We start from the raw sequence: 18,828 nt of genomic DNA, 5'->3' as shown, positions 1-18,828 counted from the left end.
TTCACTACATGACAAATTATCTTTAGACCTCCAGTCTTATGGAACATACAAGTAAAAGGATGACACAGAGACTTAATGCAAATCACAGCTTGATTTATGACTGCACATACGGAAAGTAAGTATATATAAACAATACAGTAGTTACAAACAAACCACTGGCAAAAGAAAGACCTTAACCCAGCATATGGGTAGGGGGGGTTCAAATGGGCATCACCACTACAGAAGACATAAATTGCTTGGTCCACTGCACTAGGATCATTTTAGGGAAAGAGAGATAGGAGTAGTAAAGAAACGTGCATCCAGAAAGATGCCTGTGGCCCTTCTCCAAAGCTCAAGGTCTGCTCTTCTGCCTCCTGATACTACTGCTACAAGACTGGCAATCGGCTGCAGTTTCATGTCTGCCAGCCTATTCCACTTCATTCCCTTCTAAGCACCTGCCTTTGCCCGTTCAGCCACATTTAGTCCTAGTTACTCAAGTAACTTCTGACATATTTCGTATTTCTTACATATTTTGAAATCCTTGAGGAACTTTGTCATTAATATGGTGATAAAATAATAAGGCAGGGAGTTAACTTTATCATAATAATTGCAAATAATGTTTGATGTATTTCTCAACACCAATCACAGAAAAAGACAGAAAGTACTCTCAATAGCTAAATAACATGATTGGATTTCAGAATAAAATGGAGTAGCTCTGAAAGACAAGTAATGAGAGGTCAATGACTTATTTTGTAACAGATATTATACAGAAGTACTTTCAGACCTTGCTTGCCATCAGGCTTACAGCTGTAATAAACTAACCTTTTATTACATTCATTGTGCTATCTACCTAGCTCAGACCAATTAAAAAAAAAACCACAAACTGACTCACATCAGCTCTTACTGAGCTCAGCATTTCATTGAAAAAAAATATTCTTTTATTAAGACTACTCCGTACAAAGATCAAATACCAACTATTTAGTTTATTTTCTCTATTAAACACAAAGTTCGTATAGGCTGTCCAGTAACAGTCAGAGAGAAACCGAGACAATTTAGCCTCACATCAGGCACGTATTGCTACTTCACAGTACCCTAATTACATACATGCAAGGTGTGTATATACCACACACGTAACACATCATAACACCTCCCTTGGGGGAAAGATATACAGGTTGCCTGAAAACAGAGGCAAAGACAAGCAGCCTGTGCCAGTACATTCAGAAATAGGATCAACTTTACAAGAAAACTATGTAAAGTGCTCTCCAGCTGGAAACGTTAACATACAGAAATAAATAATTATACTCTAGAACTGCAAAATTTCACTACTCCTGTGTTCCAGTGCAGTGAATGGAAGTTTTGTACATATTTAAAATTAAATCTTAAGGCTAAAAACGTTTTCAATGATTCCAGATTACAACTTTATTCTAGAGCAAACTAGGTATTAGAACAGGCAAACACGAAAGAGAATCTTACTGTATTTCACATTTACCTGTTTCCTACTATTTACTGCTAGCTACTTCTGAGGACACAGGCTTTACTTATTAGAATAAAAGGACAAGAAAATTAAATAAAAGACAACTTTTTAAAGTAGTCAAGCATAGCTGTTGATATTTTTGCCAGTGTTCTAGACTGTTTCATGCTAGTTCCTCAAAAACAGATTCTGCTATAAAAATACAGCACTTGTGCACTCCTCTTGTGCATAAAGCACTTAGCTTTGTGACAACGGTCACAAAGATACATTTTTTATGCTGTGGCTTCTTATTTTATAGGAAAATTCTTTTCAAAGATCTTGAAAAATTCTAAGAATTCAACCATTAAGCTTGATCAGACAATACTTTAACAAAAATGGAAGTTATGTAACATATAATTTACCTATGGTCTACACAGATAACCCCACACATAGGGTCAGAACAAAACATTGCAAGGACTGACACTGGCTTAGAGCTCATTCCAAACAGTTAATTCTCAATTCAAGCCCTTTCCCCGCACATGCTGCCAGCCATGTCAGAAGTAGGTCACTTGCCATATCTGGTAAGCCTGTGCTTACACACCACCAGATGTCTTTATGCAGACATCAGAAAGTCTTAAAGTGTATTCTATTCCTCAACCGCAAATCTTTAAAAGTCCTATACCTCACCCACCCTGCATTAAGAGTCCCACCTAGATAAAAATGTATGATTTTTTTTTCCTTTGACTTTATCTTATGTTCAATACACCTAGTAATTTCATATACTCCAAAAATAACTTTGAAGTCAGATATTTGAAAACAAAGCCATGTCTTATGTTAATGTGTGCTCTATTCAAGCAAAAACTAAGTTATAGTTAACCACCTGCCCTAAACTTAGCAAAAACTAAGTTACAATTAACCACCTGCCATAAACTTAGCAAAAACTGTTACAATTAAGCACCTGCTATAAAATTAGCAAAAACAAAGTTACAATTAACCACCTGCCATAAACTTATAAAATACCTCTACTCCAGAGAGAATTTAATCAAAGATAGCAGAGGCAGCCTGTAACACAGACCAGAACAGCAAACTAGCTAGAAAACACAACATGCCACAGTAAGCTGGTTATTTTGCTGATTACAAAATCAGACATAGCCGGTATCCGTGACTACACATTTTCCATTTGTTCACAAAAAGGTTGGGATTATACCTGTGTCGTCAGCCATAACATTAGTGCTTGATTTCCACAGACCGAGCGAGCGTGTCGAGATCTCCAAAACTTAACGCTGAAGGCAGGGAATGAGAAACGATTTATCCTCACCGTAGTCTTGCAACAGGAGCGAACAAGTTTCCTAAAGCCAGCTCAGCTGGAACCCGAAACTGGACCCAAGAGAAACCTCTCCTCCAGATCTATTTTTAGAGCAGTCATCCTCAGGAGCCAAACGTTTTTCAGAACTCATATGGCAATCTAGCCCTGACGACAATCAAATTCACTTACTCCTCCTAACAGAGCATCCTGGGTAGTCGATCCTTTCCCCTCCCCTTAATCCTCCAGCATCAAGCACAGCAGCGAATAAAACCCAGCACGTTGCACTGTAGTATTTTTGCTGCAGTGTACGCCTCAGTGCCCGAGCTCTAAGGACATTAAATCCATCAGCATAAGCTGAAACACAAGTCTGGACACAGAGCTTGCCTGCTTGCATTTGCTAAGTTGGCCCTCGCCCAAGGAACTTTCTCCGTACTGGCACTCGTCTGCCAGGCTTCCCGAGTACCCTGTGGAGACTGCTCATTTGAAACTTGCTAGCTGCTTTAAGAATAACAGACAGCTAATGTCTAAAATATAGTTTCCAGTCTTCTAAAAGAGTGACTTGAAACCAATCCCACGCGTTCCTGCCAAAGGATTTTCAGATCTGAACTGTTCCCCTGGTACACCTATTTGCTTCTAGCAGACCCACAGGAGGGTTGCTGATTGCTTTGCCAAAGCAAAGCCTGCTTTCCCCGCGTTCAATAACGCTAAACCTTTTAGCAAACGGGCAACATTTCTATTGCCTATTTGTTAAAAGTAGCAGAGGTGTTGGTTTTGCTTTGTTGCCCTCCCTTTTCAGAAAGGACTAACGCTAACTCACCTCCCTCACCCCCCCCCCCTTTAAATTCTGACAATATGCATGCTACCTGTACGATTTAAAGCTAACACAAATGATTAATGAACAACACACTCTCTTCTTCTTAAGGACCAGAAAAGGAAGAAAAAACCCACTAATACACTATTCAACTTATTTACAGCTTCAGTGTCAACAAACTATTATTTTCCCACTGCATTTCAAACAAAAGAAAACTCCCTTTGGGTGAGAGGAAGACAGAAACATAAGTTGGTTTCTCATGAACAGGAACCCTAATATAATCTTTAGGATCTAGCACTCTGTCCTTCTTCCCCCACACTTCTTTAAATAACATACCCATCAGGTAGATGAAGTAAACTGTAGGATGTTACACCTACTTTGAAAAACAACATATACCTCCTGTGGTTTTACCAGCCAGAAACTAATTAGCAAATGCAATTCCCTATACCTCAAGGGAGAAAAAAAAAAAAAAAAAAAAAAAAAAAAGTAACAACACCCGAGTTTAAGACTTTTCAGATGGATTTAAAGGAGCTACAGGCAATTGATTCTGTAACTAGTGTATCTTTTAACTATCCTTAAAGCCACCTGAATACATCAAAGCAGATGCTTTAAGGAAGACCTCCTAACTAGCACATTTCAGCAACTTCTCTAATACACAAGTGATTTAGAGCAAGGTAAGACGAAAATTTAAGCAAAGGGTAAAAGTCACCAAATATATGGAGAAATCAACAGCTTATTAAGGGAAATAATTTTATGCACAGTGATATATAGTCTATTACATATTAAACCTATAGTGTTTTGACAGGCATTAGATTAGGCAATTTGCTGCAACTTCATTTCAGCTGCACCTGCATTTGCAGATACCAGATCTTACTACAAGTAGATCCACAGAGCACCTAACTGATCCTGGGGACCCGAAGTCCACATTATATATATTTGGGGGGGGGGGGGGGTGTTGCTCCAAACTCAGCCTTACCTGGCTGAACGCCCACAATGGGTTGCAGCATACCTTTCAGTTTCATTTTACTCAAACCTAAGTATATTCAGGGACAACAGCAAACAGTACAACTCATAAAAAAAAAAGTAAAGTGAGTGGAGACAGTCAAGCAATTCATTTTAAATATACACTCACAATCTGAACTAACACACATGTGTAGACCTTTAACCAAGTACCCACAGCCTTATCTTGTGCCTTTTAAAAAAATCAGTTGATTGCAAGAACATGTCTTCTCCAGAAATGACAAATATCTTCATTTCTGAAAGGGGAGGCTACAGCCAAAAATGTGGAAACTCTCCAGACTCATCTAAAGGAAGATGGAACAAGGGGCCACAAAATTGATTATACATCCCACAAGCAACATATATTAATGCACACTTTGAAAAATACACCTTACATGTGATAAGTAATAGAAGAATTTTGCTTTCGCTAAAAGTAATTAAAAAATTACTTCTTAGGCTAAAGCTATTATTAGTACAATGATCCAAATTTTAAGAAAAGTAAAAGACTTTACTACTGGGAAAAGGGGGGAATTGATCTGAGGAAACACCAACCCAACAGCCCCCCCTCTTGGGATGCTCACCAGATGGTCCATATCACAGGGCGGTAACTCCTTTGCAATGGAATGAGAAAGAACAGAATGGGCCATCTCTGGTATCCCTTGTCCTTGAGATAAGAGAGGAACTGAAACCACTGAGCCATAAAAGACAAAGGAGCTGCAAATTGGCCCAGACTTGAAGGACAAGGTGTACATGACCACAGGACTGAAAAAAGAAGACTGTAGAAGAAGCCAGGAGGCGTGCTGAAGGTGTTGAAACCGGCAGCTGGGTGGATAAAAGGGGGTTTGAAACTTAATTTGGTGAGCCTGGACGGAGCTGCGACTCCTCGGCCACCCCAGCGCTGCATTTGCTCTCTTACCTTAATAAAGATTCATTAATCCGTATTTGGATGTGATTGGCCTTAATCTACCTATAACATTACACATGTATGTCTCTGAATGATATAGTTCAAAATACCAAACAGTATTATTTTTGCTAGCTTTGTGAAAGACAAGGGCTAAATTGAATAGATAAATATTTAAAATACAACTCAAGATTGGGATAGCTAAACCAACAGCTCAGACTTCTTGAGAGGTCGCATTCTACTGTGTTCAAATGCTGTAGTCTACTCATTTGTCTGTCCTTTTTTGAAGCAACTCAAATTGCTTCACTAACATTCAAATTATTATTCCTCACCTCACTTGTACATCCGTTTCAAATGTTAAAACTATTTTCAAGTTAGTTTTAACTAACTATTCTCAAGTTAGTTTAACAAAATAGCACTCCATGCTATTTTAGTTAATTTTAGAGAAGCATAATTGACAATCAAGACTAGCAGCATTAATTCTACCTGTAGATCACTACCAAAGTGCAAATGAAGAAGCTTAGAGGAAAAATAATGTCCGCTATGAACACAAAAATGAAGGCAGGCTTCAAAGCATCAAGCTAAGCTTTCCTAATGCGTGTATTTACTTCCCATAAAGGTGCATTTGGAAGTAATACCAAATCAATTACAGATTATCACATGAAGAGAAGGCAGTTACTAGAAATTAGAAAAACACAACAGAAGGAAAAACAACAAAACACTAACCTCAGAGAAATATCTGAAAATTACATTTCAGAAGCAAAAAATATCCATCAACTAGATCATTTAGAATAAGCTCTTTTTAAAAGCAAAATGGAGAGTGATAAAAACCAGATATGGGAGAGAAGTAAAAAAACAAAATAAATTGCAATAGAGCAGTCCCACCACCAACAGAGATGAACTAGTAGCAGTACAAAGACAGAAAAGAATCTCTCTTGTATGAGCATGGCCTACTACCACTTGACATTTTTGACAAATTATCTTTTCTAATATGATTAGTGATAAAACTGTTGCAAGCCATTCTCAGTAATGAAATTGCAGTTCGTTATTTTAAACAGCTTTTACACAAAGGTTTTTTGGGTGGTGTCAGTAACCATTATTTTGAGTAAAATATCTATCAAAGGGAGGTTTACAGCATTCTCTGTTAGTATATTTTTCCCCTGCCTATTAAAATACAAGCTTTTTTTTTTTTTTTCCCTCTATGACTATAGGTTGTGTATGTGTATATATATACACACTTTTTTGATATGCATTTCAAAATCTAGACTCAATAAGCATGGGTGTTGAACTGCTCCATTTTGAGAAGTCCACACACCACAATGATTATAACTGCTGTCCCTGAATTAAAACAGATACATATAAAGGTGGAATAATACCAAGGGTGGAATAATACACTTTTAATGGACAAACCTGTGCTTTTACAAACTCTATTTCATTTTGTAATGAAGACAGGGCTACTGTTTTCTCCATCTATTTTACAGTTAGAACAGAGATTTTTACTAAAGTACAGTATCCCTTACAAAATATTCCAACCTTACATTTTCAGAAATGTTCATAATCAGAAATTTTTGTTTGTTTTAGAAAAAATCACAACAGCGGGGTCTTTAGAGATAAGATCTTAAGTTTAACGTAAAGGTTTACTTTTAATAAATCCAATATAAATTCTTCATGATACAAAATTGATTCTTCCTTTTGGTATCTAAGAAATCTTCAGCACTGCAACTGTAATGGAAATTAGGGGAAAACTAGTAGCTTTATTATTATTATCATTAAAAACTAGATGTCTGCTTTGCACTTTATATAATCTTGTCTACATGGTTATAAAGATACCTGTGCACATTATCAAAGGACTTTAATAAACTAAATCAGAAACTTACTAGTTAGGAACAGAGAAATGGCTGGAACAGAAGGAGCGGTAAATTCAAAAAAAAACAAAGAGACCAGAACTTAAATTTGATAAATTAGCCCAATGAATGGCAATTTTGGCTCTCCTGCTGCCATTTCACAGGTTTTTACTTTAGTGTTTGAGGAACTTTTCCTTACTCCACATATAATCAGTCCTCCCATAAACCTTTATGGTCCTTAATTTTCAATCCCTACAAGATTTCTCATAGTACACCATCCTACTATACAAAGAGTCAAAGAAGAACATAAATACTGAAAACAAGAACAAAGTAATGCACTTGAGATTTGACAACTAAGCAGGCTGATTGCAGAGACACTGAGGGTGGCCAACTGGAGGGGAAAGAAGGAGGAAAAAAAAAGGAGATGCAGCACAAAATACATTAAAAAACTCTAGGATCATAAGCACCCTGCTGAGCTTCACTAGTGAAAGGAATCTTCTCCCCTCAATAGATGAAGCAATTCCACTTGAACCGTCCTCTCAAATTCAGCACTTAATCAGGATGTAGAAGATCAGTTTTCTCCTCTGGGGAACAGTGTTTGGATTTCTTCGGGAGGTCTAAAACACATTTTTAAGTATACCCAAGGGTATGAGAACACAGAGATTTCAGTTCTTCACCACAAAGCTGTTTATTTGTGCACAGTCAAATCTTAACTGGCCACGACAGCAATTTGTAAGAGAAGAGCTCCAGAGAACAGAGACTAAAGCCCAGATTTTCCCCTCTTTTCTAAGTAAGAAAGGGAACTCCACACCTAACTGGCCTATCGTGGTTCTCACTCTCAGCAGGCTGAATTTCTATTTCACCTTGGATTGAAGGTTTCAACAAGAATAATTTAAAATATACACTTTCACTCCTCTTCAGGTATACCCCATAAACAGCAGCTGCAACACTGAAAGTCAACCAAACTTCTTCAAGAAGAAAATGGAATTAAATCTTTTTATCCTCTATTCTGGCTGAGAACTCCAACTTACCAGTGTTGCATAGAAGTAAGAAATGACTCTTTCTAGCCCTGTTCCACACAGAATCGGATCTGCAATCCTATTATCTGAAAACACGCTTCAAGTAAATAGACACATGTAGGGTTTTTTATTTATTTTTTTTATTCAGTTTATAAAGAGAGATGGTCTATACTTTTTAAAAGTCAGCCCATTTCTGAATATAAGCTGTTATAGTTCAAAGTACTTTTAAGCCTACAGATGCCTTTCAGATTCACAGGAAGCACCACAATATTTAGAAGAGCTTTTTAGCTGCAAGCTAAGGTGATTTGTTACTAAGTCAGAATTAATCATTCTTCAGAAAAAAAACAAAAAAAAAAAAAAAAAAAAAAAAAAAAAAACACAAAACAAGAAGAAGATTATCATCTCCTTGACTGATGCCAACAATCATTCCCCAGGGTGGGTTTTTTTTAATTATTAATCTGACATAGTTACATTTATTCTGACTATAAAGAGTGAACAAATCCTGGTTGCTTTCCATTTAAAAGATTCTTCTAAGACATTCATACACAACAAAAATCAGAAAATTTCTTCAGAAGATATCTACTCATAAAAGAAACATCACAAGAATGACTAGGTTGCTTTGGTATTTTTTAATAAACAGAAGCTTTTCTCTCTAAAAGAAAACAGTCACAAATTAAAGACAAAAAGAAACTTAATGAGAAATTCTGTCCTAGGAGGTTGCACAGTGTTGCAAGACTTGTCAAAGGCACTTTATCTAAATACAGCACAGCAGTGAATTCTATTTGCAGTGCTCACCCTGCACTTTTCAGTGAGGTTCGGAGAGAGCAGCTGTTTGTCACTGTAAGAGCTGCTGCTGTTGACAACTCTCCTTTGGAGTTCTGTTTATCTAGGCGTAACTGCTGAAGTCAGAGGAGGTAAAAATTAATATAGAAATGTATGTTAATAGGAGAAAATCCTGAATCTGCACTGCTTCTTTTCTAAATGTGCTATAAAGATGATCACTTTCAAAAGCTAGTCAAATTTTGTCCAAGACATGCTTTGGGTTTTTCGTTTTAGTTATTCATATATACATTTTTTGAATAGCTCTTCAATTAGGATTTATTACAAGGAAAAAATACACACAGATGTGCACACAGCTTAAATGACTAACAACGACACTGCTTACAACTTGAGTTTTATAATGAATACTGACTATCAACACAATATATTTAAAGTACTATTTAATGAATCCATCACTTATTATCTTAATAGTTTGAATTACTTTTTCCCTTTTTTTTTTTTAAACCTTTTCTCCACAGACGTAAAGACAGTACGATAACTGGCTTAGAGAGTTAACACTTCAGGAAAAAATAAAAGTCCTGTAAAGACAGAACAAAAATATTTTGTGTTATCTACCTACCTTATCTAAATAATTTGTACAGAAGAGTACACCTTCCTTCATTCTGATATTCTTCCCCAAACGCTTTAGTCAATTTTCTCAAGTTTTGTTTTTATGCATATACAAACACAAAATAGAATTAATGTTCAAAACCCAACATAGAACCAATTTTAACTATGCAGATGACTTAAAGATTTTTTGATAGCTGATATTCTGATTAACCAGCTCTCTCCCACAGAACATTTGGAAATCAATCTACGCATCTTTTATTTGAATGATTTAATGTAGCCAATAGTCCTACATAATTACTAGGTTAATTAAATATTTGGTTGTATCTAGGCCAGAGCAGAGTTCAGGAAAGGAAAATGTGGAGAGGAAATACAAGAAATACTTAAACCCAGAACACACAAATTCTGCTGGTGGTGACCTTTAAAAAAGTTTCTATTACATAAGGTTGAAAATCCTCATCTCTGTGTATAGCATCCTGGCACTAATTTTAGGGTATTTTTTTCCTTGTTCCATTTTCCTATCCTGCAATGTGGGTCACATCAATTTGTTTCAGCAACAAGTCCTAATTAAGCCACAAAAGAAAGAAAACAGATGATGTCTTTTCAGTTCTTTCAATTTTTCTCATGGTTTGAGGGAGTTTCACATAGAGGCAAATAAAACTAGTTGCCCTGCTAGTACCTACAACCCTGCTATTCATGGAAAAAAAAAAACATTTTCAAATCTTTTACTCAATGCCTAAAACATATCAAAGGTTCAAGTCTTATACTAAGACAATTTAATTAGGTGTTAGTTCATAGAGGTGCTATGCATCTGCAACTCTGACACAGTTCAAAAGAGTTTTCAGGTGTCTCATACCTACAGTCGTATAAATAGCTGTTAGAATACGTTGTTAGATCTCAGATGCAAAAGTATTGCTCTTTTCACAACTTTCTTGCTTCAAAAGATATAGCTGTGTTTTACAGTTATTATGGAAAGAAATAGTGCCACAGTTCCAAACAGCTATGTGAACTTTCTTTAATAATACTAAAAAAAGGCAACAAAATACAAATCTTAAAACACACTAGTGTAAAAAGTGAGGAATGTTACATTAGTAATTAATTGTTGATTACCATTCAAACAGAACCTCGGGAAATAAAATTGTAAAACAAGAAAAACACTACTCAGTAGTTACAAAATGCCTAGCTATTAAATATTTTATAAAGAAAGTTTCAAACAAATGATTTGCTAGCATTTGTTACACTGGGTAAGTACATGCATAGTAACAGTGCGGCTCCATATGAAGGAGACTAAAATTCATTTCATTTAAAAAGTTCTAACATAGCTGAACCACACATACTACAGTCCCTTCAAACTCAAGATATGCTTATCTGCATACTTGATTTCCAGTGTACTTAAAGACACATAACAGAGTTATGATTTCCACTTCAAAGCATAGCTCAAAACTCTTTCATGCAAAGAGCTAGCCCCTAGGATGCAGTTAGGAGAAAGATTGCTGCAGGCTCTCACACAGATTACCAGTTTGTGATCTTCATCTTGGGGTAAATCAGAACTTCACTGCTCAAGTTCTCTACAATGAAGAATTCAACATAAGAATTAGCACATGAACACTTATTACACGTTTCAGAGTGATTCAGACAGGTCCAGCTGGAAAGGAACCTTTTTCTTTTCATACAGGTGATTAGTAAAGGGGTTTTCAGTTTAAAGAAACATCAATACTGAAATCTCACCTTTTTATGCATTCTCTAATTAGAAATAATCTTTACATGCCTTCTACTGCCAGCAACTGTTGTTGACTTTACTGAAGCCTTAATTACCCAGCCATTACATTAGCATATCCAACCAAACCATTCACTTTCTATGTTTACACAGGTGCTCCACAATGACACAATTGAACATAAAACTCTAGATTCAACCTCACCCTCCCCTGATGTCCAGCCACTCACTGTCCTTTCTTCCCTTCTACCCAAAGGGCTTCCCATAAAGTTGTGCACTGAGCCACTCTGGGGGAAGAGAGTCAGCTTTCAGTTTATCAATTCCCTGGCATGGTTCACCCAGCACCTGCACAGCTACTGATTCAGGTACAGGGAAGGGGAACTGAAAAAGGGAAGACTGCAGAGCAATCTCAGTCTAGATTAAGCAGAATGCAGACCTATAGCCTTGAACTGTAAAAAAATTTCACTCCTTAATCCCCCAATATGATATACATCCCTGGAGTCTGAACCTCGACTAGCTACCATATCTGATGGGGAATTTTCATGTTTATTCTCAGAGTAATTGCCAAAATCTGAGAAAATATACCGCTCCAACTTTCTGTTTCCCTGAGATTATTAGTGATACTTTAGGTTCCCCACCTAACATTGTATACAAACTCTAGCCTCAAAAGGCTATTGAAAAGGTTACCTCTCTAATGTACCATTTAAACTTTTGATGAAATGTTCAAGTATATGAATGCACACATCCTTGCAGATGTCAAGTGCAAGGCTACTCCATACCCGAAGCACCATGAATAATAACTTAATAACTTTTAGCCCACAGTGACTTCCTGCATGCAGGTAAAATACACTAGACAACACAGAGCAGGCCCAAAATTTCAGCCCACACTGGATCAAAAGGGAGAGAACTGTCCTTGATGTCTTTATCAAGTGGCAGCATCTCTAGAAGCAGGAGGAGGAATTTCCCAGTGCTCCAGAATTCTTAAGGAGGAAAAGTACTGACAGAGGGAAAATACAGGCCTCTCTTTGGTGTTATGTCAATCCTGCTACACTTCGGTATCAGTCTGAAAACCTGAAATAATACTCTCTTGAAAAAGAGCGAAGAGAATAAATCCAAACACCAGGCAATAAGGAAAAACAAGTCATAAAAGCATATACTGTGTTCAAATTGATTGTTTTTCATTACAGAGTGACCATGGCAGTCAGATACCATATCTTTCAATAGCTAACGGCTTATAGAAAGTTTCATACAGATAAACCTAAGAGATGACAGGGTTCCTTTCCAGGATTTAGCGCTCATTTAACACTAGTTCTAGAGAAATGAAGGAAGAGGTATATGAAGGACTCACTATTCCAGTGCAAACTGCTCATGTATGCAGAGGAATACCTGAGCTAACAATTTAAAGATGTTATTTACATCATTTTCATTTAATCTGAGATAAGAAAACTGACCTGTTTGAAGAGTTACTGCCTCAAGTTTTGTACAGGATATTTAAAAAAATGAAAATGAAAAAAAGAAAAAGAAAAAACAAAAGAGGTGGGGGGAACCCAGAAAAAACCAGTAATTTCACTGATGGCACTGATGCAACATACCATGTAGATTACAGATGATTGGATCACTACTGCTGTTACCATCATTTAATTTGGCAATTATTTTACAATATGTCAAAAAGTTTTCCAGAAAGGCCACCCTGAACAAGGCACAAGGTAGACAGATGAATCACAAAGAGGTGGCTGTCTGCATTTTCATGGTTTTCCTACTTGTATTAGCATGTTTTAGGATTTCCTGAAGATTCAGGGAAGAAACACACACACACAGAGTTGTTGTTTAGATACTTTGTTATTGACATGACCAAATCACACTTTGAAAGCTACAGTTAGCTATTAGAGACCAGATACACAAATGCCATTACAATTCAGGATCTACTAGTCTCACAAGTCATAATCAACTTTCCTAGTTAAATCCATCTTGTTCCAAATAAAGACCTGTTTTTTACGAGTCTGTGCCAAACCGTTTAAGAAACAGTAGTATCTGGCACTCATGGTAAAAATTCAAGATCTTCGACTAGTTGTATGCAACTAAATTAGGCAATAGGATGAGCTTGGTGAAGAAATCACTGCAACATTTCTTAAACAGTATTAAAAGATTCCACCAATGAGACACAAAGAACTTCTCATTTGTCTGCAACAGTCATATAACAACTCCAACAAAGTAATAACATTCCATTGTATACTCCTGAATACCAAAGATGTTACAAGAAAACATTCTAACCTTGAGTTTAAATAGTCAAATCAAAGCACTGAGCTAACTGAATTCATGAGAATTTGTATTAGTTCAGCAAACACTAGGAGTTAGACTTGGACAGACCAGTCAAAACACTTGTTAAGCTCCACAGAGCATCTCAAATTTACATCTCACTTATGACCTTCAACGCCTTGCTACCGTTCTTGCTAAGGATTATAATTAAAATGAAGAAGGAAATAATGGATAGATTGTAGCACAAGAAATTGGATGATACACTACACTGATGTAAAGTCAAGAGCGTACAGCAATCACACCGGCCAGTAGTTCAGATCAGAAACTAAGAGACAAAATTTTTAGATGGATAGAAGCATCGTATTTACATAGAATCCATAGTGTAAGAAAAGGAGATATACCACAGCAGAGTTGGGGACCTGAGGGAAACCAAAGGAGGCACGGGCAATCCCACTTAAAGCACTGGAAACAGGGATGTGAAGTTCAGTGTTCCCAAGAGCCAACAAAAGAGCTTCAGCAGGAAAAAGGTGACCTGTTTATCTGATGAACTTTCTCTGCTTTTTAGATAAATTAAAAAGCTAACAGAAAGCCTCACCCAGAGAAAGTACACTATAAAGTAGTCTTTACAATAGAGATAAGACGAGCTGTCAAAGTTCATGCAAATTAACACACACAACTATGTTCCTAGAAGTGATACTGTTAGTTACAAAAGAAGTAACATTAGCACAAAATTGCATTTGGATAAGGTCATCATGTCAGCTTGAATGCAAACCGAAAAAAAAAATTAAAAAGATGAAAAGCCAGAAATTAATGAAAGAAGCAGATTAAGAGACCTTAGAAGGTCCAAAGGATGAGTAAAAGAAGTTAAAAGCTTGGCAATATATTTGCATCCGGATATGTAAGGAAATTACATGGTTAAAATACGAAAAAGTTAAATCTTCTGGGATCCTGCAGAGAAAAGTAGGGGATGTCAGAAGATAATCTCAATTATTATTAAGGAGATTAAAGAAAATTTATCAAAGTAACAGTAGAGTTTTTTTGACTTCAACCTGTGTGACAACACAGCCTCAGAACTAGCAGAGGTAGGATTTGATTTTATTTTTTTAATATAAAATACAATTGTCTGTTGACATAGATGATGCCTTGTGTTGGAAATGTGTTTTTTTACATAGTGCCTAGCTTACTGGAGAACTACTCTTCCACTCGTCATTAGAAATATAAAGAAAACAGATAGCAATTCTTGCACAACTATATAATTGGTGGGAACTATGTTTAAGTCCTTGCTTACGTACTGTAAGACAGGAGACACCCACACAGCAACATAAGAATAGATGCCTTATAATCAGTCCTCTTACTTCTACAATTAAGCATATCTTACAAAGTAATTCATATTTTTCCAGCCATCTGTATTTCAAAAGTAGCTCACTCTTACTGGAAGGCTTCTCCACAACCACCTGCTAATGCCCAAGACATTTCCAAATTTCTTGTCTCATGAAACTTGAGGGAGTTAATTCATGACCAGGTAACACGCATTTATTTCTCTACGAACACAGTCCCTCATCTAACGAAGCTTTAAGTAATATTCCAGTAAGTATCTATTACTTCATCTAGCTGTTCAAAATTTATTTTCTTCCTTTAGAGAGGCTATAGTTTTTACAATGGATTCTCTAGGCTAGTGACAAGACGCCAAACTTTCCAGTAAAGATAATAACAAACACATGTTTCCCTCTCTAAGTATCCCCAAACTGTTAAATTATGACCTGGTTTTCGGTTCTGTACTCCAAATAAATTCACTGGCATATTCATGCAATTCTGTAAATGTCACTTTCAAAGAAGCACCCATCAGTACTAGTACAAAGCTTAAAGACAAAGATTATTTTCTTTCATTAGGACTGATTTGACAGCTCCTAGTATACGACTTTTGAAAGTAAAAGTTCTATTTCTAAAAAATATTTAGTTCCACTTTTAACATTTCAATGAGTCTGAAAACACCTATATAAACTACAGTTAGAACTATTCCAGACTTAGTCTATTTGTAAATTACTGACAATATTTTCTGATATGGAAACCTAAAAGCAAATTACTACATTCAGATGCAGGCATTGTCTTCAGCGCACAGATTTTTAGATGTGCTGTCAGCTTCAGTGGTTTCGGAGCTATGAGCAACGCCTTGGCAAGAAGCCACGTCCTCTCCCATGAACGGCTGTGAAAGTGAATGCTACAACATTATCAACTGCCTCAAACTTGAGGTTTCCATACTTCGCAGCCTCGGTTACTAGCCATCTCAAAAATTAGATTTTCACACTCATCAGATTTTCACACTGCTCAACTGTGGAAGCCTTAATTGCTGCTGTGAAGACTCTCTTCCTCTAGCTGTTCCTTTATTCGCACAGGGGTAATCATCCATTACCTCTTTCTGCAGCTGCAACTATGAAAAGAGCATCAGCTTCATGCTGTAATTTCTATGGTTGTCCAAGAAATTCTAACTAGGAGTTGCTGAAACTAACAAAATGTTTGTCTAAATTTAAGAGGTTACATCTTTGGAGAGTGCCTAACACATTACTCATACTGCTCCATACCCTCACAGATAACAGAAAGCGTCCCCAGTGCCATTACACAAGCCAGATAGCTTTTGATACAGAGATACAGTTTTACTCAGACTGAAAATAAAAACCTACAGAATATTTAGAGATTCAGTTCCCTGAAAAATTTATTTTTCAAATGTTGATAAACCTTTAAAGTGATATTTTAAATATTAACAGAACCATGCTCAGTATTCAAAATTATACTGGGGATGCATGTTCTTAATGCATTATAATTGAAAACCTGTATTAAGTCTGGTTTTACTATTGGCTAATGATCAGAGCACCTGCAGCCCAAGCAAAAAGTGTAATATAGACTCTACAGCATAGTCCAGCAATTGAAAAAGGATTTAAAAAAAAAAAAAAAAAACCCAAAACACTTCTACAAACATTGCAATACCATCTCTAAACTCTTATATGCTTTGGTATAGTTGAAATCTTTCTCTCTTAATTCAATTTGTGATAGGTAAACTAATCCTATATATTTCATCCTTTACTTAACACCGTTCTTCATATTATTCATATTCAAAGAGGAACAACAGATACTATTTCACTGTTACCACCACATTTCATCACTGGAGCTCTGTGCATGTCAAGCTCCAAACCAAAGAAGTTAGAACGAGCAAACATTCAATCTCTGATAAGAGCACTTCCTTTCTTCAGTCCAGTCTGGCTGGTTGCATAGTCACTCCAGAAGTACATAGTTTTCCCCTCTTTCAGGCGTGTTCTGCTGTGCTTAAAAATGCTACTGCACATAAGGCTTTCCCCATCTAAACTGTCCATGCATAGTAGCTGATGAATAGTCAGATTTGCTAAGGTGCTCTTCATCGAGGGGAGGCAGGGATAGTCTCAAAACCCCTCCTGCTTGCGTTCTTCCCAGATTATTTCTCCTCGCTTCTATACTTCCAGAAGCCACCAGCTTGGATGCTACACCTACACGGGATCTAATAACTTCAGAGCAGTGTTGTTACACAGGTCAGCCTGAGGAGATACTCCAGCATCCAGGCTTAAACACGAGAGTAACAACCGACACCGGGCACCCCGCTCCTGCCCCCGGCTTCTGGAGGAAAAGGGCTGAGCACGCTTCCCCGGGACGCCCCCGGGCGACAAAACCCACGCCGGGCAGACGACCCGCCCGTCGCTCCCCCCCCCACCCCTTCCGGGGGAGCTTTACGGGGGGGCTTCCCCACCGCCCGGGCCCGGCCACGCGAGCTTCTCTCCCACGGGAACTCCCGGGAAAGGGAACGACGGCAACGCGGGGGACGGACCTCGGCCATCCATCCATCCATCCATCCATCCACCCACCCATCCATCCATCCACCCACCCATCCCTCCCTGCCCCCCTCAGCTCCCACGCCGCCAGAAGAGCGCGGCCCCCCGCAGGCCCACGCCGCGTGGCCGAGGGCCGGCAGAAGAGCAGGGGGAGGCTGGGGTGGGTGTGTGCGTGGGTGTGTGGGGGGGGAGAGGCTGCACCTCACCCCGCCGGGAGGCTCCGGCGGAGAACGCGGCGCAGCCCCCACCCCACCCCACCCCACCCCCCACGAGCCACATCGGCCCCCGCCCCTCCCCCAGCCCCGCGGCTCCGGCCGCCGCCCCTCAGCGGGAAACCCCCCCCCCCCCCACCCTCACCCCCACACACACTCCCCCTCCCTTTCCCCCCGGGGCTGCGGCGCCGCTCACCTCTCTTGGAGCCGGGGCTGGGGCTGCCCCCGGCGCCTCGGGAGCTCTTGCGGGAGGCCATGGCACCTCCTGTCAGGCTGCGAGACGGACGGGGGGGGGGGCCGGGGCGGGGAGGGGGGCGGGGGGGGCGGAGCCGCGGCGAGAACGAGTCAGGAACCGCCGCCGCCACCTGAGCCCCGCGCGCGGCAGCGCCCCGCGGCGGCGGCAGCGCACAGCACCGAGAGCTGCCCTGCGACCCGGCCCCGCCCACGCCCGGCCCGGCCCCCGCCCGCCGCCAGCCAATGGCGGGGCCGCCCGCCGGAGAGGGGGCGGGGGCGGGGCGCCTCGCCGGTTCCGATTGGCGGGGCGGTGGGGGCCGCGCGCCCGCCCGCCCGCCCGCCCGCCGGTGCCTTTGAACGTGGCAGCTGCGGGAGCGCGGCGGCGGCCGCCTGGTCTCGCGAGGGTTCGGCCGGTGAGGGGCCGCGTCGGGCCCGCCGGTTTGGGCCGGCGGGGAGCCGCCTCGTTCCGCTCCTCGCTGGCGGGGAGCGAGGGGCTCGGGCCCCGAGCAGGGCAGAGGGGAGCGTGAGGCGGGCGGAAGGCTCCGGGGGTTGCGCGGCCCCGGGGTCTTTCCGCGGGCAGGGCGCTGGGACGGCCGAGTAGCCCGGTTGGGCGAGGCCCGGGCCCTCGGGGCGCCTGGGGGGTGAGGGGCCTCCCCGCCGCCCTCCCCGCGCTGCGGGGAGAAAGCTGGGGAAAGGAAAGCGGCCTGAACGGGGGCTGGTGGTTTGTACGGAGTCTCTGCTTCAAGCAGCCTCTCCTCTTTCTGAAACCGGCCTCCGCTCTGTTCGAGCGTTAATAACGCATCCAGCTAAATGCCCGAATTAGGGGAAATAGCTCGTTAAGCCTTCCAGAGAGCGCCTTTTCA

At 39.9% G+C, this 18,828-nt stretch overlaps 1 protein-coding gene across 12 annotated transcripts in view; it reads right to left on the bottom strand.

Annotated features, from left to right (window-relative positions):
• Positions 1–18,120, bottom strand: part of ASPH (aspartate beta-hydroxylase) — a 117,494-nt gene extending 99,374 nt beyond the window's left edge. For 3 of the 12 annotated variants that reach the window (XM_042786234.1, XM_042786238.1, XM_042786237.1), the window contains exon 1: positions 17,928–18,111. In XM_042786234.1, the coding sequence (XP_042642168.1) occupies positions 17,928–17,988 (61 nt within the window). In that variant the 5' untranslated portion in view covers positions 17,989–18,111. Of the gene's footprint in view, positions 1–2,636; positions 3,015–17,927 lie in introns of those variants that run through there. The other 9 variants (XM_042786241.1, XM_042786236.1, XM_042786232.1 and 6 more) reach the window with 9 other exon arrangements.
• Positions 18,121–18,828: the final 708 nt, after the last annotated feature.

Source organism: Tyto alba, unplaced genomic scaffold (genome assembly GCF_018691265.1).
Source record: "Tyto alba isolate M040663 unplaced genomic scaffold, T.alba_DEE_v4.0 Super-Scaffold_9, whole genome shotgun sequence".
Classification (NCBI taxonomy): Eukaryota; Metazoa; Chordata; class Aves; order Strigiformes; family Tytonidae; genus Tyto; species Tyto alba.
Note: the sequence above shows the minus strand (reverse complement) of the source record. Positions and strands in the feature narration are given on the sequence as shown.